At 49.4% G+C, this 26,210-nt stretch overlaps 1 protein-coding gene across 1 annotated transcript in view; it reads right to left on the bottom strand.

Moving 5' to 3' along the window:
- Positions 1-14,518: 14,518 nt before the first annotated feature.
- TGM2 (transglutaminase 2) overlaps positions 14,519-26,210 on the bottom strand; it is a 39,322-nt gene continuing 27,630 nt past the window's right edge. The window contains exons 9-13 of the mRNA XM_049869344.1: positions 25,955-26,197; positions 24,033-24,305; positions 18,245-18,405; positions 17,200-17,336; positions 14,519-16,440 (exon numbers count right to left, since the gene is read on the bottom strand). Of these exons, the coding sequence (XP_049725301.1) occupies positions 16,290-16,440; positions 17,200-17,336; positions 18,245-18,405; positions 24,033-24,305; positions 25,955-26,197 (965 nt within the window). The 3' untranslated portion in view covers positions 14,519-16,289. The remainder of the gene's footprint in view (positions 16,441-17,199; positions 17,337-18,244; positions 18,406-24,032; positions 24,306-25,954; positions 26,198-26,210) is intronic.

Below are 26,210 nucleotides of genomic sequence, written 5' to 3'. Positions count from 1 at the left end.
TGGGCACCCTAAGTTTTTGGTTGTAGGGACTGTGAAGTACTGGTTATCCTTGGACCCCTGTTGTGGGTGGCTAGGCGACCTTAGTGGAGACGCCAGTCCTTAGGCCCCTGATGTGGGTAGGTGAGGACTCTGTTTAATAGGCAAACCAATGTCAAACATCAAACACCCACCTCACCACCGAACAGCTGAAACAGTTGTAGTCTGCCAACAAGGGCCTATTCTCCTGAAGTAGGCCCACACAGGTCTATGCAGGGTGGAAAGGTACTCAAAGTCCATGGACTGTTTATGCCTGGACAGGAGCTGCTTCTGTCCTGAGCTCCCCAGGTTAGTGAAGCTGGCAAATTATCTTTGCCCCCAGTTGCAAATTTATTCCTTCTCCAAGGCCGGGAGGATGACTCTAGGCACTCAACAGGGCCTATCACAGGCCCAGGGAAATCAACAGCCACTGAAGCCAGCTTGGGAGTGCGAGGCACAGTAAAATATACAAAGTACGTAGCTTTTGCCTAGAGCACCGTTCTTCTCTGGTTCTGGAGGTGTGAGTAGGCTGTGTGGCTGGCTGCTTCTCCGTGAGGAAACTGCGGCCAACTCTAGCACCATCCCTCTGCAGCTGCTCCAGGAATGGTGCCTGAAGGCTCCCGGTGATTCAGGTCTGGTAACTCCTCTCTGCTTCTGAACCGTCTCTTCCTCCCCCTGCCCCTCAGTTCATTTTCTAACTTTGCCTTTGATATTCAGGGCTCCTAGCTTGTCATAAATACACTGATTTCACTTGTCTTTTTGGGTCTTTGTTGTAAGAGGGCTTGCTGGAAGCGTCTGTCTATTCTGCCGTCCTGGCCCTGCCTCCCATGTATTTTAATTTTAATTAATGGAAGTTTCCTAAGTCATGGAGTACGTTTAAATTTTTGGTTGGTAATATGGATTCTGAGAAATATTATCTGGAACTACATGGTTACCCCTGAACTTTTTGTGTTCTCAAGCTTTCTGATTGATGGGTGACCTTTCGTCCCAATAAACCTTTAGTTGCTGAAAATATGGTGAGGCACCTTCCATTAGGCTACATGGGAGTTTTCTAAATATCACATACACACAAAAACCAAAGCTAAGCCCACCAGTGCTCTCTAAATATCATACAGTAAACCATAAATATGGTTACAAGGTTTATCTAGGGGTACAAAGAAAAAAGAGACAAAATGTTTACCCTATCACACTTCCTGATTGCACTACCTTACTTGCAAGCCACATACTCCAGGTATTTTGCTTCAGCTAACATTTCTTTCACCTTTTGCCATTATCCGAGTCCACCAAAGGGCAGCAAATACTTTCAGTGGGAAAAGTATATTCCCAAAGACCTCCAGAGGCATAAAAAGTGGTTGGGATACCGTAAGTCCACAGGTCACCAAAGGGTTACTTCTGAGGAACTGTCAGACTGTTTTCCAAAGCAGCTGCACTGTTTTACATTCCCAAGCAGTGTATGAAGTTTCTATTTCTCCACAGCCTTACCCACACTCATTACTGTTTATCTGCTTGATTATAGCCACCTGATGGATGTGAAAGAAGCCTGGTGACACAATGGTTAAAGCACTTGGCTGCTAACTGAAAGGGCATCAGTTCGAACCCATCAGCTGCTCCATGGGAGAAAGATGTGGTAGTCTGCTTCTGTAAAGATTACAGCCCTGGAAACCCTATGGGGCAGTTCTACTCTGTCCTACAGGGTCACTATGAGTAGGAATCAACTCAATGGCAGTGGGTTTGGTTTTTGGTTTGGTGGGTGTGAAGTAGTATCTCCTTTTGGTTTTAATTTGCATTTCCCAGTGGCTAATGATGTTGAGCATCTTTTCACGTGCTTATTAGCCATTTGTATATCTTCTTTGGAAAAATGTCTGTTCAAGTCCTTTTCCGGTTTCTAAATTGGGTTACTTATCTTCTTATTGTTGAGTTGTAAGAGTTCTTTATATATTCTGGATACAAGCCCCTTATCAGATACATACTTTGCAAACATTTTCTCCCATTCTGTAGGCTGTCTTTTCACTATCTTGATGGCATCCTTTGAAACACAAAAGCTTTTAATTTTGATGAAGTCCAACTTACCTGTCTCCTTTTTTATTGTTTGTGCTTTTGATCTTGAATCTTATGTTCAATTTCCTCACCTGGGCGCTGGTTCCATGAGTGTGTTCAGTTTCTGAAAATTCACCGAGCTGTTAGGATTTGTGTACTTTTCCACAGGTGTGTGATACTTCAATGAACAGCTTTTTCTAAGGAGGGGTGAAGATAATTGCAGCTTCCTCCACTGAGTCATTGCGAGGACTGAATGAGCGAATGCTTAGCACAGGGTCACAGTGCTAATAAATGATGGATGTTATTATTAATGGTCTTAAAAATCCAGCTCTGTCACTTACTGGTTGGGTAATCTTGTCCCCGAATCACTTTGCCTCTCTGAGCTTCACTTTCTTCAACTGTAAAATGGCTTAGCACCATCCACTTCACCAAGGTCACTCATTGTTGTATGTCATTGAGTCCGTTCCGACTCGTACTGACCCTACAGAACAAAGTAGAACTGCCCCATGGGGTTTCCTAGGCTGTAATCTTTATGTAATTGTTTTTTTTTTTTTTGTTGTTGTTGTTTTTTAATCTTTATGGGAGCAGATTGCCAGGTCTTTTCTTCTGCAAAGCAGCTGGTGGGTTCCAGCCACCAACATCTCAGCAGCCAAGCACTTAAGCATTTCACAACCAGGGCTCCTTACCAAGGCCACTAGGGGTCTCAAATGAGACAAGATGCAGCATCATCATGCTTGAAGTTTGCCCCAGGAAGGCACTCACAAAGGCTTGGATCAAGAAAACAGGAAAAAGCTAAGAGAAAAGTCAGAATTACACTGACGAGAGACGAACTGTCTCTAGGTGGCTGCCAAGAGCTGGGTGTGGAGTTTCCATGAGCAGAGCTGGCCAGGCCTGGGAAGGAATGAGGGGGAGTTGGCTGAGAGAGAGTTGGCTCCCAGGAGGGGAGGGCCTGACAGTACCACGGTGCTTGGCTTGGGCAAGGCTGGTGCTCACCCAGTTATGGGTCAGCTGGGCAGGGGTAACCAGAACTCATTGCTAAAGAGCCAGAGACCAGACCCCCCTCTAGTCCCCCTCCCACTTCCCAAGCCACTCCACAGCTGTCCCATAAAAAAATAGCCCCTCCAAAGTCTCCCACTTCAACCGTAGCCCTATAACCCCCTACCTGGGATGACTAGAGGGAGCTTCCTAATGCCTCAAGGGGGATCATGTCACCTGCTTCTCATAACCCTCCAGTGGGAACCAGGGTGCTAGAATCATATCCAAGTCCTTCTCTGGTCTCAAGGGTAGGTCATGGTTTTGAGGGACCTGAAACTTATACCCTTGGTGGGGGCATTCATTAAAGTATAACATGCATACAGAAAAGGCACAAATCATAAGTCTAAAGCTGGACAAATTTTCCCAAACTGAACGCACCCATGTAAACCAGCACCAACTCAAGAATCAAACCATTACCAACACCCCAGGAGTCCCCCTGGTGTCCCTTTCCAGTTGCTAAAAAACCAGTTGCCACTGAGTCACCTCCAACTCATGTCAATCCCATGTGTGTCAGGGTAGAATTGTGTTCCATAGGGTTTCAATGGCTGATTTTTCAGAAGTAGATTTCCAGGCCTTTCTTCCAAGGCTCGTCTGGTAGACTTGAACCTCCAACCTTTCAGTTAGCAGCCAAGACTCCTTCCAGTTGCTACCCACTAAAGATAACCAGTATCCTGACTTCTAACGTCATAGATAAGTTTTGCCTGGCTTTGAACTTCACCTGTGTGAGATCATACAGTAATACCTCTTTGACATCTGGCTTCTTTCCTTCAACATGTTGGTGAAATTCAACTAAATTGCTGCATGTAGCAGCAGCTTGTTCTTTCTCATTCCTATAGTATTCCATTGAATGACTGTGCTGCAATATATATCTCTATTCTACTAGAGATAGACATTTGGGTTGTTCTCACTTTTGGGATATTATGAAAATAGCTGCTGTGAACATCCTCGCACACATCTTTGGAGGATACGGATACGTTCCTGTTGGAGATCTGTCCAGGAGGGAAATGGCTGGATTACAGGCATACATGCACTTTAGTTTTAGAAGATACAGCCAAAAGTGTTCCAAAGTGGTTGTACCAATTTACACTCCCCACAGCTGTGCATGAAAGTGCTGCTTGCACCACATCTTCGCCAAGACTTGGTTTTTTTGTTTGTTTTGGTTTTCGCTTTTTCATTTTGGCCATTCTGGTGAACGTGCTGTGTCATTACATTGTGGTTTCGATTTGCATTTTCAGGGACCCTGTTCAAGAAAAAGAATATAAAATAAAATGCTGAATATAAAATTGGGTACAAAAGTGAATATTTATGAAAAATGTGAAAGAAATCACAACAAATTGCTGGAGCCTTTCAGGCCTCAGATTCCTTGCTTCTGAAAGGTTTTGAGACTGTTTCCCAGAAAAGCTTCCATTAAAGTGTTTCAGATTGCTACATGGCTCCCCCACCCCCTCCTAGAATTCTCAGCAGATGAGAAGCTCAGTATGTACAGAGCCCTATGCAAGTGAGGGAGGGGCCCAGAAACATAAACTCCATCATCCTCGTGGGAATCTGCCTCTGCTTGGCCCTCAACCACATCCGGCCCTTGCCCACTTCTCCGACCTCAGCTCCCAAACAACTCTGCCCACCCCCAACCACTTCCGGGCTAGACCTCCCCCTTAAGGTCTCAGCTGAAACATGAGCTCCTCTGAGAGGCCTTCCTGACATCCTTGTCTAAGAAGAGGCCCCTCCCTTGGTTAAGCCCCTGTCATGTGGCAGATGACAACAGCAGGAGGTTAGGAGCAATTACTGTTGACTCGACCTGCCCTGGCTCCACTACTTCCTAACTATGTGACCCTGGACATGTCATGTAACCTCTCCTTGCCTCAGTTTTCTCATCTATCAAGTAGGGATGGCAATGCTAGCTCCTACTGCATAGAGGGGTTGTGAAGACTCAGTAGTTAATGCACGCCAGGCACCTGAAAGTGGTCTTATGATGGTTAGATGGCTGCGTTATGTGGAGCCTTTATCTCTTCCTACCTGGCACGTCTCACGTCACGCTGGTGATCTGCTTGAAGGCTCTGTAGGACAGGCCTGCCGTGATGACTGCTGTATCCCCAGGCTCTAATACAGCACCTGGCATATCCAAACCAAAACCAAACCCGTTGCCACTGAGTTGACTCCAACTCATAGCAACTCTATAGAACAGAGCAGAACTGCCCTGTAAGGTTTCCAAGGCTGTAACCTTTACGGTACAGACTGCCACATCTTTTTCCCATGAAGGGTTCGAACTGCCTACCTTTTGGTTAGCAGCCAAGCGCTTTAACCTCTGTCCCCCCAGGCCTCCTGCCTGGCGCATAGTAGGGGCAAAACCAAGTTGTCGAATGAATGAATCTCTTCTAACCTGCCCATGTCTCTCCAGACCACAGCCCACACCCTGAGCCAGGCCACCCTCATCTCTTACCTGAAGGCAGTAGCCACCTCCTCCCTGCTCTCCCCAAAGTAGGCACTGAATAAATAAATGAGCTTCAGCTGCCCACCTGATCTTGCCTTTCTCTGGCTTGTGGCCAGAGTTCCCACTGGCTTCCATGTCCACAGCCTTGTACAGTTTACAATGCCCATTCCCTCTTGTGATCTAGTCCCAGAGTGGGGTAACAGAGCCACAACTGGGGGCTCCATTGTGATAGCGGAGGATGCGGAGGCCTGGCGAGGGTGATTGGCTTCTTCCAAGTCACCCAGCAAGAGGGTGGTGGGAGCTGGGGCACAAGCCCAGGACTCCCAGGGTGGGACTGCCTTATCTGTGGTCCCAGGGCAAAGGCTTCTCTCATCCCTCCCAGTGAGCACCATAGGCTGAGCACACACTAGGTAGTTAGGCTTATTCAGATGAGTGCAGAGAAGACAGGCCTAGGTCCAGTCCATGGCTCTGGGACCCTGGGCATGCTCCTGACCCACCTGGGCCTCAGTTTCCCCATCTATAAATGGAGTTAACTTAGTGAAGGTTGATCCCTGTTTCTACTGGCCTGGGTGGCATTTCTCCTCAGTCTGTCCGACTTTGGAAGTAGCTGATGTGGAATCAGGAACATGAGGCTGGGAACTGAGGGCATGGATAGAAACTGGAATTTCTACCATGCCTCTGGTTTTCTTCTCGACACGGAACAGCAGCTCAGAGCAATATTTGGAGAGACATCTCTTTGGTCGTTTTTCAAACCTATCATGTGCTTTAAAAAAAAAAATGTAATTTTATTTTATTGTTGTTGAGAATATACACAGCAAAAACGTACAGCCATTCAAGTTTCTACATGGACATTTCAGTGAAGTTGATGACATTCTTCAAATTGTGCAACTATTCTCACCCTCTGTTTCTGAGTTGTTCTTGCCCCATTAGCATACACTCGCTGCCCCCTAAGCTTCCTATCTAATCCTTGGAGTTGCTGTTGTCAATTTGAGCATACACTCGCTGCCCCCTAAGCTTCCTATCTAATCCTTGGAGTTGCTGTTGTCAATTTGATCCCATATAGATAGATCTTAAAAGAGCATAATGCTCAAAGGCAGACATTCTTTACTAGTTAGGCTAAACTATTGTTTGGTTTTAAGAAGACTTCAGGGGATATTTTTAGTTTGAGGTTTCAAGATTATCTTAAGGCAATAGTTGCGGGGGTTCATCCAGCCTCCACGGCTCCAGAAAGTCTGAATTCCATCTGTCTTAGTTATCTAGTGCTGCTGTAACAGAAATACCACAAGTGGTGGTTTAACAAACGTAAATTTGTTTTCTCACAGTTTATCCAGTTTAGGAAGCTAGAAGTCCAAATTCAGAGTGCCGCGTTTAGGGGAAGGCTTTCTCTCTCTGTCAGCTCTGGAGGAAGGTCCTTCCTTGTCTCTTCAGCTTCTGCTTCCTGGTTTCTTGGAGATCTCTGGGTCTCTTGGCATCTATCTTATCCCATCTCTCCTCTGCTCACTTGTTTAATCTCTTTCATGTCTCAAAAGGGGTGGACCTACACTTGTCCTGCTTCATTAACATGACAAAGGCAACCCATTCCCAAAAGGGATTATAACCACAGGCATAGAGATTAGGATTTACAACACATATTTTAGGGGGACATAATTGTTTTTCTTAATTCAATCTATAATACCATCTTTGGTCATTTTTCAAGGATGTTGATAAAATGTGGCCTGAGCATGGCAAGCCCAGAGGTAACTGCAAAGGGCAATTAGGGGTTTACGAGTCCCCAGCTGGAGCCCTGATGGCTCAGTGGTTAAGAAGAGCCTGGCTGCTAACCAAAAGGTCAGCAGCTCAAATCCACCAGCTGCTCCTTGGAAACCCCATAGGGCAGTTCTACTCTGTCCTATGGGGTCACTATGAGTCGGAATCAACTTGAGGGCAAAAAGTGTGTTTGGGTCTCAGCCTTCAGCTGACCTCTCAGCTTCACAGGGTGGGCAAGGACCAGATGTGATCATGGACAACTGTCATGAAAACATGCCCAGATTAATGGCATTTCAGAGCCCGTCTGCTCCAACTCTCTCCCCGATTTGATAGCAGGGGTAACTAAGACCTAGAAAAGGAAAGAGTTTACCCAAGGTCACCGAAAGCATCGAGGCAGACTTCCCAAGTCAGAATCAAATCTGAAAACCCCTAGTGGGCCCAGCCTTCTTCTGTTTTTCATGTTTCTTGTTAATTTTTTTTAAACAGCTTTGTCAAGATACAGTTCACATACCATACAATTCACCCTCTTAAAGTATACAATTCAATGGCTTTTAGTATTCAAAGAGTTGTGTGTCTGTCCCCACCATCAATTTTAGAACATTTTCATTACCTCATAGAGAAACCCCATACTCCCTAGCTATCCGCTCCCAAACCCCTCATCTCCCAAGCCCTAGGCAACCACCAATCTATTGTCTGTCTCTGTATACTTGCATATTTTGGACCTTACATATAAATGACATCATATAAAATGTGGTTCTTTGTGACCAGCTTCTTTCACTTAGCATGTTTTCAAGGTTCATCCTTCATTCCTTTTTGTGGCTGCATAATATTCCATTGTATGGATATACCACATTTTCTTTATCCTCTCATGATTTGATTAATGTTTGGATTGTCTCCATCTTTTGACTGTTATGAATAACGTTGCTATGAACATTTGTTCACAAGTTTTTGTGTGGACATAAGTTTTCATTTCTACGGGGTACTTACCTAGGAGTGGAATTGCTAGGTCATAAGGGCACTCTATATTTATGAGCCCATCCTTCTAACCCTGACTTTCTCAGGCCTTGGGGTTGCTGACAGAAGGAAGCTTGCTACTTCTAGTATCAAAGGCCTGAGGAGAAAATTCTTCTACTTTCCAGGCCCTTCTGTGGGGGCCCATGGGAGAACCAACTAGATTCTAACCCTTGCTCTGCCATCAGCTGACTGGGTGACCTTTCTATCTCTGAGCCTCAGATTCCCCATCTGGGAAAAGAGGATGACGAGCCTTATCTTAATGGTCTGTTACAAGAATTAGCTGAGATCAAAGAAACACAGCTTACGTATATGGCCTATGATGTGCCACACACTGTCCACAGCAAAGGAAACACGAAATTCATGCCCTTACAGCCTTGAATTTGCATATGAAGCATCTTGTTTAAAGGTACCCTGGTAGCACAACAATTAAGTGCTCAGCTGCTAACCAAACTTTTAGTGGTTCGAACCTACCCAATGTCTCCTTGAGAGAAAGGTCTGTTGATCTACTCCCGTAAAGATTACAGCCAAGAAAATCCTATGGGGCTGTTCTACTCTGTCACATGGGGTCACTATGAGTCTAAATCAACAGCCCCTAACAACACAGTCTTGAATTTACACCTGAAGCATCTCATTGAAGCCTCACGGTCCCGTAGGAGGTATACCCCACTGGAATCTCCATCTCCCAGATGAGGAAACGGGGACCATAGAACCCTGCTGATGCCACAGCCAGCAAGTGCTGGAGCCGAGTCGCCCCAGGCACCTGATCTGAGACTGCCCTGAACAGCACCCCGTGCTCCTGCGAGGACTCAGCAGAGCTCCTGGCAGAGCGTGCTTGGTAAATGCTGATTCCCTTCCCTCTACCCACCTTTCGGCTTTATTTTAAAATCTTTGGGTAGTGTATTTTTTTGTAAATTTTTATGGGGAATGGTGCAGGACCAGGCAGCATTTTGTTCCATTGTGCATAGGGTTGCCATGAGTTGGGGGCCAACTTGATGGCAGTTAACGACGACATACCACACATACGGAAAGAGTACCATCCTATGTCTACGGCTCGATAGATTTTCACAACTTTCAAAGCCCTGCTCCAAGGAGGCCTCCTCTGTAAAGCCTTCCTGGACAGCAACCAACTGCTTTGACCTCTGATTTCCCCAGAACCCAGATGAAAAGAATCAAAACAATCCCAATTCCCCAAACCCACCCCCCTGTGCTCCCTCCCTATCTCTGCCCTGCCAGGGAAAACACAGTCCTGACTTCTAACACCACCAGTTAGTTCTGCCCGTTTGTGGCCTTCAGGTGACTGAGTATGTAGTGGGTCATCTTTCCTGTCTGCTTCTGTGCTCAGCATTAGGTCTGGGAGATTTGCCTGTGTGGTATGCAGTTGTAGAGCCTTTCTTCCCAAGGTAGTAGCTAGCCCATTGTGTGAACGCACCGTCATTTGTTCACCACTTCTACTTCTGGGGGGCCCTTTGGGCTTTGCCTCTTGGGCTCTTCACTGCCTCCTCAGAGCGTGTCTCTCTGCACCTGCTTAGGCCTGTCAGGGAGGGAAGCAGGGAGTGTGTGTGCCGACACAGGCCTGGCCCCAAGGTGAACGTGCTTCCAGGAGGCCCCAACTTGGCCCTCCGCCCTCAGCTCTCCTTCCTGGACTCCATTTGGCTTGAGGCTGAGGGTTAAGCTGGCAGACACCCTAGATAAACAAGAGCAGCCGGAGAAGAGAGGAGCTCATGAGGGCTGTCGGGGCTTGTGTGGGGGGTCTCTGCCCCATAAACTCTGGAACTGGTGGTGGTGTGGTACCTAGATGTAGGCAAGACATTGGGGTCTGCTCTGGGCTGGGGGAGGCCGGGATGCCTGAGTTTAACTCCAGCTCTGCAGTTTACCAGCTGTGTGACTTTGGGCAAATTGTTTAACTTCTCTGTCCCTGTCTCTGCATCTCTAAAATGAGGGAACAACCTGGCAGGGCTATTTGAAGAATAAATAACTCAGTGCATATAAAGGTTTCTGACCCATAGTAAATGTTGGCTGTTATTATTATGTGCCAGGAGTCAGCTACATACTTTCCATGTACCATTTTATTGAGCCTGTAATTCAGTCATGGAAGTAGACACCATGTTATCCACATTTCACAGATAAGGAAGTGGAGGCACAGAGAGGTTGAGGAGTTGCCTGAAGCCACACAGCAAATCTGAGACACAGCCAGACTTTGATCTTGGGTCTGTTAGACCCCAGATCCCAGGCCTCTGATATGAGCTGAACCTGCATGGGGCCCAGCAGCTGTGAGCTGCCAGGAAGCAGTGCCTAACACTGTACTGTTGAGGCCTAGCCTGCAGCCCTCACATCTGTTTTGGTGAGCAGGACCTCAGGCTCATATGCTCTGCTATAAAATGTACCTAAGTGATTAGGAGAGTCAGCATCCCTCTCCTTCCCGGAGTTCCTGGGGAGCAGGTCCCAGGATGGGGCAGGCTTGGGGGCTAGTCAGAAAAGGCGGCAGGGTCTGCCCAGCCCTGGCAGACCTGGCTGGAACAGCTCTGCCCCTTCTTTTGTTGAGGAGGCAACCAGACCCAGGAGCCAGAGTTGGCAGTCCCAAACCCAGCTTGGTGACTCGTGTACTGGAGGTGTGTCCTGTCCCTGGTCATGGGGCAAGCACTCAAACACCTGTTTCCAATTCAGCTGCCAAGTGCTGTGAGGGGTTTACGTGATACGCAGAGGAGAACCAGAGGTCAAAGCAGTTGGTTGTTGTCCAGGGAGGCTTTACAGAGGTGGCCTCCTTGGAACAGGGCTTTGAAGGTTGACTAAGAGTTCCCTAAATGGAAATGATGGTGTGTTCTTGGCAGAGGGAACAGCGTGGGCACCAGCTAATCACCTCCACCCTACCTTTGCCTAGCCATCTCTGTTTTTCAGAGAAGCCTGAAAGCGACATTTCTTGGAGTCCCTTTCCAGCTGGTTTCTGGTTAGAGCCTGCCTGTGGGAGAAAGAGAAGGCAGGAGGATGGGGGGTGCTGGCCTGCCTCTGGCTCCGGCCTTGCCAGACTTTGGCAGGCTTTGCAGATCCCAGCAGCTCTCAGTGGTTCCAGCAACGCAGTGGCAGTGCCTCCAGCAGCTAGGTGGTGGGAACGGCTCATGGCTCCCATGGGCAGCAGCTTCCTGGTTTACCGGTAACACCCCTTCTCCTTCTGCTCCCTCTGCTCTTTGGAGTCAATTTCCCACAGGAACCCACCCTCTGCCTGAAATATTTGAGCCATTTCTGATCTCCAGCTGATCACTAATTGTTGCAGTGCCAGAGGCACCAAGCCCAAAACCCAGACGTAGTATTCAGGGAACAGAATGATTCAGCAGTCAGCAAATGTGATGTCATGTTTTTATTTTGATTTATCTTTTATGTGCATGTCATGTCTTTCAACATGAGTTCCCTGAGGGCAGGGGCAGTTCACTGAGGGCAGGGACAGTTCCCTGAGGGCAGGGGCTGTTCCCCATCATCTCTTCATTCATTGAACAATCATCAGTTCCTCACTGGTGGGAAATGAGATGCATGACCTAGTCCCCGCGCACAGGGAGGCACAGTCTAGACTCTGGCTGTCCAAACCGAGCTGCCCTGTAAGTATAAAATGCACACTGGATTTCAAAGACTTAGTCTGAAAATAAGAGCATAAAATAGCTCAGTACTTTTATACCGATTGCATGTTGAAATGACAATATTTTGGAAACACTGGGCTCAACAAGAAAACCCTGGTGGCTAGTGGTTAAGTGCTACGGCTGCTAGCCAAAAGGCTGGCAGTTCGAATCCACCAGGCACTCCTTGGAAACTCTATGGTGCAGTTTTACTCTGTTCTATAGCATCACTGTGAGTTGGAATCGACTTGACGGCAACGGGTTTGGGCTCAATAAAATACATCATTAAAACTAATAAAACTGAGCCGTCACACAAACAGATACATGCACACCCATGTTCATTACAGCAATGTTTACAATAGCGAAAAGATGGAAGCAACCAAGGTGCCCATCGGTGGATGAATGGATAAGTAATTTATGGTTTATTTACACAATGGAATGCTATGCATTGATAAAGAACAATGATGAATCTGTGATACATTTCATAACGTGGAGGAATCTGGAAGGCATTATGTGGAGTAATATTAGTCAGTTGCAAAAGGACAAATATTGTATGAGACCGCTATTATAAGAACTCGAGAAATAGTTTAAACAGAGAAGAAAATCTTCTTTGATGGTTACGAGAAGGGGGCTGGAGGGAGGGAGAGGGGGATTCACTGATTAGATGGTAGACAAGAACTAATTCAGGTGAAGCGAAAGACAACACACAATACAGGAGAGGTTAGCACAACTGGACTATACCAAAAGCAAAGAAGTTTCCTGAATAAACTGAATACTTCGAAGGCCAGTGTAGCAGGGGCAGGGTGTTGGGGACCATGGTTTCAGGTCAATTGGCACAATAAAAACTACTAAGGAAACATTGTGCATCCCATTTTGGGGAGTGGCGTCTGGAGTCTTAAACGCTAGCAGGTGGCCATCTAAGATGCAACAACTGGTCTCAGGCTACACAGAGCAAAGGAGAATGAAGAACACCAAAGACACAAGGTAAGTATGAGCCCAAGAGCCAGAATGGTTCACATAAATTAGAGACTACATCAGCCTGAGACCAGAAGAGCTAGATGATACCCAGCTACAACCGATGACTGCCATGGCAGGGAACAGGAGAATCCCTGAAGGAGTAGCAGAGCAGTGGGATGCAGACCCCAAATTCTAGTAAAAAGACTGACTTAATGGTCTGACTGAGACTAGAGGGAACCCAGAGGTCATGGTCCCCAGACCTTCTGTTAGCCCAAGACAGGAACCATTCCTGAAGCCAACTCTGCAGACAGGGATTGGACTGGACTATAAGGCAGAAAATGATACTGGTGAGGAGTGGACTTCTTGGATCAAGCAGACACATAAGACTACGTGGGCAGCTCCTGTCTGGAGGGGAGATGAGAAGGCTGAGGGTGACAGAAGCTGACCGAATGGACACAGAAATACAGAGGGGAGAGAAAGAATGCGCTGTCTCATCATTAGGGGAAGAACATCTAGGAGTGTATAAAAAAAAAAGGTGTATATAAGGTTTTGTACGAGAGACTGACTTGATTTGTAAACTTTCACTTAATGCACAATAAAAAAAGAGAAAAGGAAAGAAAACCCTATGGATCACATAAAAAAAAAAAAAACCCTAATAAAACTAGTTTTACCTGTTTCTTTTTACTGCTTTAGTGAAGCCACTAGAGAATCTTAAATTGTATGTGTGACTCACATTTGTGACTCAGGTTCCATTTCTGGACTGGAGCAGCTGGTCTGTGCAACACATTAATGTATGAATTCAGCGTTGACTAGCACCTGTATAAGAGATGGAGTCCTAGTGGCGCAGTGGTTAAGAGCTCGGCTGCTAACCAAAAGGCTGGCAGTTCGAACCCACCAGCTGTTCCTTCAAAACCCTATGGAGCAGTTCTACTCTGTTCTATAGGTTCGCTGTGAGTCAGAATTGACTTGATGGCAGTGGGTTTGCTTTTTTTTTTGGTATATAAGAGATAGTCTCTGGGTGGCACAAACAGTCAAGTGCTTGGCTGCTAACTAACCCAAAGTTTGGCAGTTCAAATTCAACCACAGGCAGCTCAGAAGGCCTGTCGATCTACTTCCAAAGGTTACAGCCATTGAAAACCCTATGGAGCACAGTTCTACTCTGACATACACTGGGGCACCATGAGTCAGAGTCAGCTTGATGGAACTGGCCCTGTGTTAGAGATACTTGGTCTCTGCCTTCGAGGACTTCAGCAGGTTGAGATGGGAGCCAGATATGCCAACATGGAACTCATATTCACTGTGATAAATGCTCAAGTTGGTCCACATACTAGGGGACCTGGGGGGTCCTGGGAAGACATTGGGGAAGGCTTCACAGAAGAAGTGACCTGGTGTTAAGCATTGTAGGATGAGTAGGAGCTTGCAAGACTGGTAGGGGAAAGGAAGGGCATTCCAGGCTCGGGAACTGCATGTGCAAAGGCTGAGTTTCACAGACTGTAGCCCAAACGTGGTTTGTTTGTAGAAGGGGCCGGAGACGGAGCTCAATTGTGTAGGGCCTTGAACGCCAGGATACGTTTAAACCTGGGGGAGGGGCTGGAGTTCAGGAAAGGCTCTTATGCAGGATGTGGCTGGTCCAGATGTGAGCAAGCTCATCCATCCATCCCCCTCAAAAGCTCCTAAAGGACCAGACCAGGCCTTGATTGAATGTGAAAAATAAACTCTTTTATTTTCGTGCTGACTCCTTGTGGTTTAAAAGCTCATCTACTGCCTGCTTGAAATCCAAAAGCTTGTATAAAACCGTAGAGAAATAGAGCTATATTTATATAAAACATATACACATTGGCTCATTTGTTATTCCCTTCTGTGCAAAGCAGAAAGTTCTAGTTGCAACAGTGTGGCTTTTCCCAGGCACTTCTCTTGAATTTGGGGGACATGGAGGCTATGATCCCACCCCTGGTGTAGCATTCTTTCTCCCCTTCCAGCTTGAGGGGAGCCCAGTCGCTTGGACGGAACTGGATAAAAGCAGAGATGACAACTCATGGGCTCCCCAAGCTTATCAGATGCAAGGGCTGGGCTCCAGGGTCCTGTAAAGAGGGAGTGGCCCAGGCGCTGACCTTGTTGGTTAATGGCTGGCTCCGACAGCTAAGGCTTTACCGGTGTGAAGTCTAGGCATTGTGGCAGGAAGGCTCATGGGTAGGAGAGGCACCAAGGGCTCTTGACCCCTAGAACTGGCATCTGAAGGAAGGCTCTGAAGGATACTGGTTGGGGACCAGGACAGGGCTTGGGGCAGGATGGTGGTCACAGTCATGGTTTAATTCTCAGAAGCATCCTGGACCTGTCGCCTAAGTCTTTGTGGAGCCAGGGAGCAGGGCTCCTGGTTATTTGCAAGGCTGGGGAATATGAAGGCATCAGAAGTATGGAGGGCAGAGGGCCTTGGAGGCGAGCTAGTTCAATCACCCCTCCGACCAATGAGGAAACCAAGGTCCAGAGAGGGGAAGGCAGTGGCTTAGGCTCACACGGCCTGACTTGGGGCTTGAACCCAGGGCTCTGACCCTCAGCCCCTCCAACCCACTCCCTATCTCCTCACCTCAGCTGGGACCTTTTTGATCAGGTCCCAAAAGGCCTTTGCCCTTCTCAGGTCAGGGGTGGCATCGTGAAAAGAGCACTGGACTCGGAGTCAGAAGGCCCGGCTGAGCTCCATCCCCAGGCTTCCACATTACCCAGCCTTGCAAGTAACCACAGGCCTTCAGGTTGGGTGTGAGGCATCTCCCCTTTCTGACTTCAGTTTCCTCATTGAGAAAGCAGCACCTACTCTGCAGTTTCCCACGGTGATTAAATGGGCTGCTGGATGTGTGAGCACCGTTGAGCATGGACGTGCTTGGCACATAGTAGACACCTCAGAGTAGTGAGATGGGCAGGGGACCATTGGGCCAGGGATGCTGAGATGTGGAGGGGAGCTTGGGCCTGGGCCCCCTCCCCACCCTCACCTGGCATTGGCTCTCCCAGGGTCCCTGGGCTTCGGGGACAGTCTGGAGAAGGGGTACAGGACAAAGTCTGGGATTTGAGCTCCTTGATCTGGCCAATGGGCACGCTTTTTTTTTTTTTTTTTTTTGCCTGCTCCCAGGGGGTATGAAGTAGATCAAACAAGATAGTAGGTGGTTACTGATTTTCCAGTGGTGTTTGGGGTGGACAGATGTGAGAATCCTCCCCCACCCCTCCCCCCAGCCAGCCAAGGCCAGGGTCCCCTCTGTGGGGACACAGAATGGTTACAGGGGCTGGGGAACCAGGCTCAGTGGTGTGAGTCAGGCCAGAAGTACATTCCATTCCAAAGAGCCCCAGGTAGTAGGCACCTGGGGTCTGGGGCCCAAGAGAGGGCAAAGTTTGCTCATTCACTTGAGATAGAGTTTGGGGTCAAGTTGGGGGCTTTCAGCAGGCTGAGGGGGCAGCACAGGAGCCCCTTAGGAGGGGCCGATGATGATATTCTGGTAGCCCTTTACTGCCTTGAGCTTGTCACTCTCGAAGTTCACCACCAGCTTGTGGCGGCCCACGTGGAGCGGCATCAGGTCCACCCTCACCTTGACTTCCTCCCCTGCCTCCACAGGGTCCGGGCTGTGAGGAGAGACAGAGAGGTGAGGGGAGGGGCCCAGGCCTGCTTCCCTCACCATAAGGGCAGGCCAGGATGGCCTGTGTATACCAAGAACTCAGCAGGAGCCTCTGTGAACTTAACAGCTAATGACGATAATAAAATGGGCTCGTTCACTGCCTTGGGGGCCTGGACAATCTAATGTGTAGAGGGCACGTCGTGTGTGTCGGTGCCTGTGTGTGCACAGAGGTGGATCGCGTGTTTGGGGGTAAGAGTGGGAATGCACAGGTGACCACACGTGTAAACTGAATTGACTGTGCACTTATGATTTATGCTCTTTGGTGTATGTGTGAAAACAGGTTTAGTGTACGCAGTAAAAAAGTATAAAACGTAAGTGCGTATACTTGTATGTGTGTAAATCTGTACCTGTGAGGATACACGCACATGTGCATGTGTGCGTCCACGCACGCATATAGACAATTGGGATGAGGATGCCTGTGTTATGTGAGGACCTATAAGCCCAGGGGTGGTGCTTAATGCCCGAACATGTAACTGCTCAGGTGTGTGAAGACACGCGCATGGGGTGCAGCTACCATGCTGTGGACGTTGAGTGAGGACGGGAGGGTGGGAACTGTGCACTACGGTGTCTGAGCGGACACGGGGTATATTAGCAGGTGTGTGGGTGTGTCTTTGGGAGATGGAGAGGAGGGGGGTTATTGGCTAGGAGCTGAGGCCCGAAGGCAGCCCCATCCCATTAGCAGCTGCCCTCTTCTGCCTGCACTTACATCTCCACTGTCTTCTGCTCCTCAGTCAGGCCGGCCCCCTCCACGGTGAAGGCACAGTCCAACAGGGGCACAGTGAGCGGGTTCTGCAGGGACACCTCGGCCACCAGCTTGCGGTTCTGCTTGCGCTCTCCCAGGATCTGGAAGAGAGTGTGGGGCAGATGTCAGGGGCAGCAGTGAGGGGGCAGAGCCCAGAGCCTCTCCAGAGCCAGGCAAGGCCTGGCTGGGCCATCTCTGTATTCGCTGCAGTTTGGTCCAATGTTTGCTGAATGGAGCCGTGCCCAGCGCTGCCACTAGCACTCCCCGCTTCTGTGCCTCGGTTTCCTCATCTGCAGAACGTGGATAATGCCTGCCTAGGTCTCCTTCACAGACTGCAGGGAGGCTCCATGCGTCCCAGGCTGAACAAAGTGCCTCCCTTGTTCTATGGTCTGGAGTGGAAAGATCATAGGTTTGGGGGCCAGGCTGGCCTCTGCCCTGTGACCCTGGGGAAGTGACTATCCTCTCTGAGCCTTTGTTTGTTTATAGGAGAAAAATGCCTGAACACAGAGTTCTTTGGTTTGGTTTTGGGGGCAGTGTTCTCTCACCTGCCCCAAGGATGCATGATTCTACCATTCTGCCATTCTGGGATTCTAGAGTTCATGTCTAGAGGTTAACCAAAACAAACAAAAAACTCACTGCCAGCAAGTCGATTCCAACTCATAGCGACCCTGTACGACAGAGTAGAACTGCCCCATAGAGTTTCCAAGGCTGTAATCTTTACAGAAGCAGGCTGCCACATCTTTCTCCCATGGAGCAGCTGGTGTGTTTGAACTGCCAACATTTTGGTTAACAGCCAAGCACTTAACCATTGCACCACCAGGGCTCTTTCCCTAGAGGTTAGAGTCCCAGATTCTATTTGACTTCATGATACTTTTCTTGGATAAGCCTAGGATTTGGGGACCTAAGGTGCCAAAGGTCTTGTGGATACAGGGGTGCCAGTGTGGGCTTTCGTGGGGGGCTGTCCTGGGACTCAGTTCCTGCCCCATGCCCTGTCCAGCCCACCACTTACCCTTATCTTGATTTCTGGATTCTCCAGGTAGATGTCCCTCTCAGCCAGCAGGTACCTGTTGGCAGCTGGCTCGGTGAGGAGGCCCCGCACCTTGATGAGGTTGGACTGGGTCAGGCAGTCACAGTAGTTCTCATAGAGGATGTGAAGAGGGATGCTCTTCTCTGCAGGAGGGAGAGAGGGAGGCTTGTGATGGCTGAATCATCGTTCCCACCCTCACCTGTCCTGTGCTCGAAACCACACAGCGGGTGAATGGCGGGACAGATCCCAGACCTCCCCTCACCTGCCCTGGCTTGAGGGCTCCCACAGAGGAGTTGGGGAGGAGAGGCAGGACCAAGAGCCAGTGTGGGGAGCGCTCGAGCTCCAACAGGCCCAGGTTCTAATCCCGCCTCTACCCCTTCCTTGCTAGCTGGTGACTCTGGGCAAGTCACTCCACCTCTCAGGACCTCAGCTTTTGCTACCTGTACTCCTAGGGCTGAGCTTTACCCAGGGTGAGTACAGGGTGAGGGTACTCCTAGGACTGAGCTGTACTCACGGTGAGTACAGGGTGAAGGTATCCAGGGTGAATACAGGGCGAGGGTACTCCTAGGACTGAGCTGTACCCAGGGTGAGTACAGGGCAATGGTACTCCTAGGACTGAGCTACATCCAGGGTGAGTACAGGGTGAAGGTACTCCTAGGACTAAGCTATACCCAGGGCAAGTACAGGGTGAAGGGACTCCTAGGGCCAAGTTGTACCCAGGGCAAGTACAGGGTGAAGGTACTCCTAGGACTGAGCTACATCCAGGGTGAGTACAGGGTGAAGGGACTCCTAGGGCCAAGTTGTACCCAGGGCAAGTACAGGGTGAAGGTACTCCTAGGGCTGAGCTGTACCCAGAGCGAGTACAGGGTAAAAGGGACTCCAAGGGCCGAGTTATACCCAGGGTGAGTACAGGGTGAAGGTACTCCTAGGACCAAGCTATACCCAGGGCAAGAACAGGGTGCAGGTACTCCTAGGGCCGAGCTGTGCCCAGGGTAAGTACAGGGTGAGGGTACTCCTAGGGCTGAGCTGTACCCAGGGTGAATACAGGGCAACAGCACTCCTAGGGCTGAGCTGTACCCTCGGTGAGTACAGGACAGTGGTACTCATAGGGCTGAGCTGTACCCAGGGTGAGTACAGGGTGAGGGTACTCCTAGGGCTGAGCTGTACCCTCGGTGAGTACAGGGCAATGGTACTCTTAGGGCTGAGCTGTACCCAGGGCGAGTACAGGGTGAGGGTACTCCTAGGGCTGAGCTGTACCCAGGGTGAGTACAGGGCAACAGTACTCTTAGGGCTGAGCTGTATACCTAGGGTGAATACGGGGCAACAGTACTCCTAGGGCTGAGCTGTACCCTCGGTGAGTACAGGGCAGTGGTACTCATAGGGCTGAGCTGTACCCAGGGTAGAATACAGGGTGAGGGTACTTCTAGGGCTGAGCTATACTCATGGTGAGTACAGGGCAGTGGTACTCCCAGGGTTGAGCTGTACCCAGGGTGAGTACGGGTGAGGGTACTCCTAGGCCTATGGGAGCACTGGCTGAGCAGGTGGTAGGCAAGTGTCGGGCACACACGCCATGACTGTTAGCTGCTGTGGCATCGTGAGGAAGAGTGGAGCTGACATGTACTGCTGTGCCAGGCACTGTGCTTGACACATGTCCTCCCACTTCACCTTTGCGACGACTCTAAGAGGGTTGTATATTTATTATCACCCAATTCACGGATGAGAAAATTGAGGCTCGAGTAGGTGAAAGAACATTGCCCCCGGCCAGGCAGCTTGTACAAGCTGTGCAGGGAATTCGAGCTGACAACCCAGATGCAGAGTGAAATGGCATAGTCTGCGCCCACCAGAGTCCCTCTCATGGACGTGAGCTCACTGTCCCATTGTGCCCATTTTACAGATGAAGAAACACATCTGCTGACGGGCTGTGTGAGCCTGGGTAGATGACTTGCCCTCTGTTCCCTGAGACATCCAGTACCTGCTGGGCAGAGCTAAGACCAGAGGTCATTTCAGAGCAAAAGCCCCGCAGTGAGGAGGGAATGAGAAAGAAGTCAGCAGGGCCCACTCTCGCACCGCAGAGAAGTGAAGTGTGGTTTTTAGCCCCATTTTTCTGACAAGAACACTGAGGCCTAAGATACCACAGGTCTGCTCAAAAGAGGCAGGAAGGAGCAGTGAAAAGAGCACTGGACTGAGAGTCCAAAGGCCTGACCCCAGGTCCTGCTTATCCACTCACAGAGAACCTGGGGTGAATCCCTTCCTCTCCTGGGGCCTCCCCTAGGACCCTCTTTGGGCTCCCTGGTGCCCAGCCAACCTCTTGTCACCCCTTGAAGGTGGGGCCTGCGCCATGATGGGAAGTGCTGCTGCCTCATTCTCTGCTCCTGCACCCTCCCCGCAAGAGACCAGCGTTTCCCAAACTCCAGCCACTCACGGGATGTGTGGTGCATCTGCGTATGTCCTCAGTATTGCTCGCTATTTTTCTTTACGTTGATTCGACTTTTTTTTTTTTTAACTATTTTTCTTAGGGAAACTTTTCATCGTTACTTGCAGCAAACAGTCTTATTTATTAAGACAGAAAGGTGGTGGTGGTCGTTAGGTACCGTCAAGCTGATTTTCTACTCAAAGCGACCCTGTGTGACAGGATAGAACTGCCCCTTAGGGTTTCCTAGGCTAGGGCTATGGCTGCTGACCAAAAGGTTGGTAGTTTGAATCCACCAGCTGCTCCTTGGAAACCCTATGGGGCAGTTCTACTCTGAGTCAGAATTGCCTTGACGGCAACAGGTTTGGTCAGTCGGGTTAATCTTTACAGGAGCAGACTGCCAGGTCTTTATCCTACAAAGCTGCTGGGTGGGTTTGAATGGCCAACCTTTCGGTTAGCAACCGAGCGCTTAGCTGTTGTACCACCAGGGCTCCTTAAACAGAAGGTAACCAGTGAAAATAGATACAAGCAAACAGAGTCGTGTTACTCAGTTCTGGCTAGGTACCACTGTCTGCTGAGGGCTCGGAGCTTTCGATCCTGATTTTTCAGGTATGAAGGAGATTAGCAAGGGTCAGGGATATTAAAGACCAATTAGCACCCACCAAGCCTTTCTCCCTGAGGGTATCTGAAGGCCTGATTAAGACCTTTGAAGACAGCCACTTTCTTATTGTGACTCAAGGGTGAGAGCCCAACTGTGCACATTGGGGGCCCCGTCCCACTCTCTGGAAAATGCCCCACTAACCCATCCAGCCCTTTAGCCTTTCCAGGGTGGATTTGCCCCAGCCTCAGATTAGATGCTGTGGCGGGAGGTGGGCGAAGAAAACCAAAGCTTCTGCCAAAGCAGACAAAAAGGAGTAAAAACTGATGGGTCAGGACCTGGGGATGCAGAGTGGAAACTCTGACCAGCTCCCCAGGGAAAAAGAACAACATTGTTCTCCAGGAGCTTTGAGGATGTGACCCCTGTTTGTTGACCTTTCCGGGAGGCTCAGGCCAGGGCACGGGTGGGCCTTTGAGAGCTGCCATTCACAGGCCATGGATTATGGCCTTGACCCTGGGCCAGATGCTGGTTGGAGAAATGAATGTGTGCAGTCTATCTCGAACATTCCTTAGACAATTTGCCCTGTTCTGGAAGGTTCCCTGGGGATGGTCACCAAGGCCTTATTGGCTGCATTCCCAGTACGCCACCTGGAGAGGTGAAGGAGGAGAGACTGGGCAGGAAAAGGAAGGGAGAGAGCAGCTGAGCAAGGAGGCAGGGGTGGGGGGCAACTGGATTCTGTTCAGCTATTCCGGGGCTGACTTCCTGTCCATCGGCACATGGAAATCCCCCACATCTGATCACCAAAGAATAACAAGCAGCTCAGCCAAGGCATGAAAGGATCTATCTCAGGTTGAATGTGACACTGGAGGGCTCAACAGGGCATCTTGGACTAGCTCCACCTTTCAGCTGGTGACCAACACACAGGACCTCTGCCCTGTCCTCCCTCTCCCCCAGGCTGAGCCCATCATGGGTACCAAAGCAGGAGGGACCCACTCTGTGTGGATACACCCCCTCAGGGTGAGAAGAAAAACTGACAGGCTTGGCTGAAGCCACCACAGAACAATGCTCCAGGCAGCCTGAGGTTATCTGGCAGGCAAGGGGTGAGTCAGAGGCCTGGGAGGAAGTTCTTCTGGCAACACCCCTGGCTAAGGCCAGGAGGGTACCTCGTGCCTCAAATTCCAGGAGAGACACTTCCTCCATTTGGAGCAGTTCTGAGCATGAGAAGGAGCTGACATGCATTTAGACAAAAGGGCTGGAAGGGCCCTTAAAAGATGAAGCAGACAGCGAACAAGTGTGGAACCTGAGACCTGGAGTGGAGAAGACAAATACCCAGGAGCCCAGAGCCCTGGCTGAATAGTAGGCATGAGAGTGTGGGTATCCTGACCACCCCACACATCTGTAGGCATGGATCCCTGTCCTGACTCTGTGCCTGGATGCAGAGCTGAGGCCTGGGTCCTTTCCAAGCCATCAAGGTTGGCAGGGACTCAGAGACCACTCAGCCCAGGGCTGGGCAGTACATCTGTGCTTGTTCTGGCTCCAGTGCTGATGCCTGGCACAGTAGGTGCTGGGGAGAGGCCCATGGGGCTCCTTGGCCTCCCTGCACCTCTCTGTGCTTCTGCTCAGCAAGGACTGAAGGGTCCCACCTCATCCCAGCACCATTTCGCACTTTGCCCAGATATTTACTGAGCACCCACTATGCACCATGTTGTATGCGGAGCCCTCTGCACGCATCCTCTTGTTCTGCCCTCTCAGCAGCCCCAGCAGGGGGTGTTGCTATTGCCCCACTTAATAGATGGGGATAGTTTAAGGCTCAGAGCACCTCTTCACCTTGCCCAAGGTTCAAAGACTGGTCTGGCTGGCTTCAGATTCTGTACTTTCAACAGCGTAAGTGTCGGACCACATCCCTGGTGCCAAGTGGCTTTGCTCATTGAGGGCTTGGCCCCTGCTAGGGTTCTGCCTGGCCCTCATGGTGGGTTGCCCTAGGGGTGCAGCTCCAGGAGTACCCACAGCGACCCCAGACAGAAAATCCAGGAGGTGGTGACTATCAATATTGTTGTTGTTGTTGTGTGTTGTCGCGTCATTTCTGGCTCATAGCGACCCTATGGGACAGAGTAGAACTGCCCCAGAGGGTTTCCAAGGAGTGGCTGGTGCATTCAAACTGCCGACCTTTTGATTGGCAGCCTAGCTCTTATCCACCATGTCAATACTGTAGTTGCTTTCTTAGGAACTCAAACTCAAAGGCTGCTCCGCATAAACCGCATGTGGAGTCAAAGGAAGGAAACTGCTCCTGATTTGACAGGCAAGAGTGGGGGGCGGGAAGGGAGGGGACACAGATTCCTTAAACACATACTCCTACCTCTCACTTGCTCTGTGTCCTTGGGGAATTCTCTTTCTCTCTCTGGGCCTTAGTTGCTGAGTTCTTTCTACCATTGGGCCTTATGAGTCATGGGGGGATAAGATGAAGTAAAATAGTATAGCTGCTAAGAGTATGGGTTCAAATCTCAGTTTTGTCACTTCCTAACTCTGTCACCTTGGGTAAGTTACTCAATCTCTCTGTGCCTCAGTCTCCTCATCTGAGAAATGGCGGTAATAATAGCATCAACCACCCACTTTGGTTATAAGGATTAAGTGAGTTGATAATCACAAAGTGCTTAGAACAGGGCCTCACCCAGGATAAGCACTATGTAAGTGTCTGGAAGGTAAATTGCATGTGCTGAGTGCTCAGGGCACTCACCAAATGCCCCAGGAACAGAAGGCCTTACCAGAGAAGGGCTCCAGGGCAAGATCCAGCACATGCGTGGTGCCGCACTCGGGCCCCAGGGTCCCGTTGTAGCTGACGGTGCGAGCACAGAGCAGAAGGTGGCAGGTGTGGTCCTCGGAGGTGTCGTTGGTGATGTAGGCGAAGACATCAAAGTCGCTGCCCTTGTTCATGCCCTGGCCCACACGGATCCGCATGGCCATCCCAGTCTCCTCCTTCTCCACCAGCTTGTTCAGGTGGTTGGCCCTCGTGAAGGCCTCCCTCTCCTCCGGGGACCCTGCGGCGACAGGGAAGAGAGCCCCGTCACAGCTGGAATAGGGATCAATGGGAAGGAGTAGGCACCAATACACGTTTGCCAGATAAATAAACCAGTGCCAACTTTCTCACCTCCAAGCATTTGCACAGGGATTCCTCCCACCTGAAATCCTTTTGCTGCCCTTCTCTACCTGCCAAGCTCTCCAACATAACAACTGCCCCTCCTTTATATTCCATTTACTCTCCCCTATGCTCCTTTTTTGGAGCCCTGGTGGCACAGTGGTTAAGAGCTCAGCTGTTAACCAAAAGGTCGGCGGTTTGAATCCACCAGTTGCTCCTTGGAAACCCTATGGGGCAGTTGTACTCTGTCCCATAGGGTCGCTATGAGTCGGAATCAACACAACGGCAACTGGCTTGGTTTTTTGGTTTGGTATGCTCCTTTTATTTTTTTCTCCACTGCTGTTGGGTATACCTATTTCTTCTATTAAACCAGCAGCTCTGGACCTTTTAGAGGTCAAGAAAAGCATTTCTTCTTTCTATTTTATCTCTTCTGGCTAGGGTCTGGCTGCTTAATACCCATCTCCAGTCAGCCCTGGAAAGTCAGTGGGGGTCACACAAGGGCAAGGACTATGTATTTTTAGTCATCTCTGCGAGCCACACAGTGCTTGGCACACAGTAGACACTTAGAAAATATCTATCATATCGAGCTGGCTGTTGGACTAATCTTCAAAAATAAACCAAGTCCTTCTTTCCCTACTAATTTCATATTAAGAGCAGAAAGGTGCCTCATATTTGTGTCTGATTGAACCTATCACATTACCTTTAAGTTTCTCTTGGTCCGTTGCTCTTTAATTTAACCCTTCCCCCATCTACCTGCATGCTCACACCCCCAGCTCTATGTGAAATACTGCAAAAATAAACACTGCAAAGTTCCAGGAACTTCTCCTCTGTGGCTCTCTGCATTTTCAAGCTTCTCTAGTCGACTCGACGGCACTGGGTTTAGTTGGGTTAGTACCCAAAACCAAGCCCACTGCAGTCAAGTCGATTCCAACACATAGTGACCCTGTAGGACAGAGTAGAACTGCCCCCATAGGTTTTCCAAGGCTGTAATCTTTACAGAAGCCAGACTGCTACATCTTTCTCCCATGGAGCAGCTGATGGGTTCGAACAGCTGAAAGCTTAACCACTGCACCACCAGGGCTCCTTCTCTGTAGTACAATATGTTGCAAAAAAAGAAAAAGAATGAAAAGCGTGAAATTGTGCATCCATAGTTGCAGGTCCCACTTCTGATAATAAATGCTGTGTTAATAAACAGCATAATAAGCAGCCTGGACATTGTGGATTTTTCTGTTAAGATGCATGCCTCTCCCCTATAATAGCTACTCCTTTCAGTTTTATTAAGAGCTCAACCAACCAAAAAGTCAGGCTTCAAAATGGAATTGAATCCTTTTATGGAATCTAGAATTCTTTTTCTAAGTGAGTGATCTTTTACCACCACCCCTAATGTGTCTGATAAGTTTATACTTGCTTATAAGGGATTTTTAGCAACGGAGTGTAACCTACAGGCCGTTGTTTTATGCAGGCTGCACACACACACATGCCACTAGGCTGATAACGTGTGGTGCTTATCTGCAAGGCCGTGTTCAGGGCTCTCAGCTAGCAGGCACCTACCCTCTGGGTACTTGTAGGTGTGAGTGATGTCTGCCCGCTCATCACGGCCGACACACTTTGTGCTGATCCTCAGCCCCACGACCTGGGAGTGGCTGGCAGACTTTTGCATGGACCCATCCTCCTGCTGGATCCAGTTCACCACGTCAGCGTTGACTTCGGCAAAGACAAAAGGTGCATCATACTTGGTACTCAGGTCGCCTTCCTTGATGGCACGAACTGGAACCGGGCCACAGCAGTATGTCCCTGGTTGTGGGTA

Source organism: Elephas maximus, chromosome 25 (assembly GCF_024166365.1).
Source record: "Elephas maximus indicus isolate mEleMax1 chromosome 25, mEleMax1 primary haplotype, whole genome shotgun sequence".
NCBI classification, from domain to species: Eukaryota; Metazoa; Chordata; class Mammalia; order Proboscidea; family Elephantidae; genus Elephas; species Elephas maximus.
This window is presented reverse-complemented; position numbering and strand designations above follow the sequence as displayed.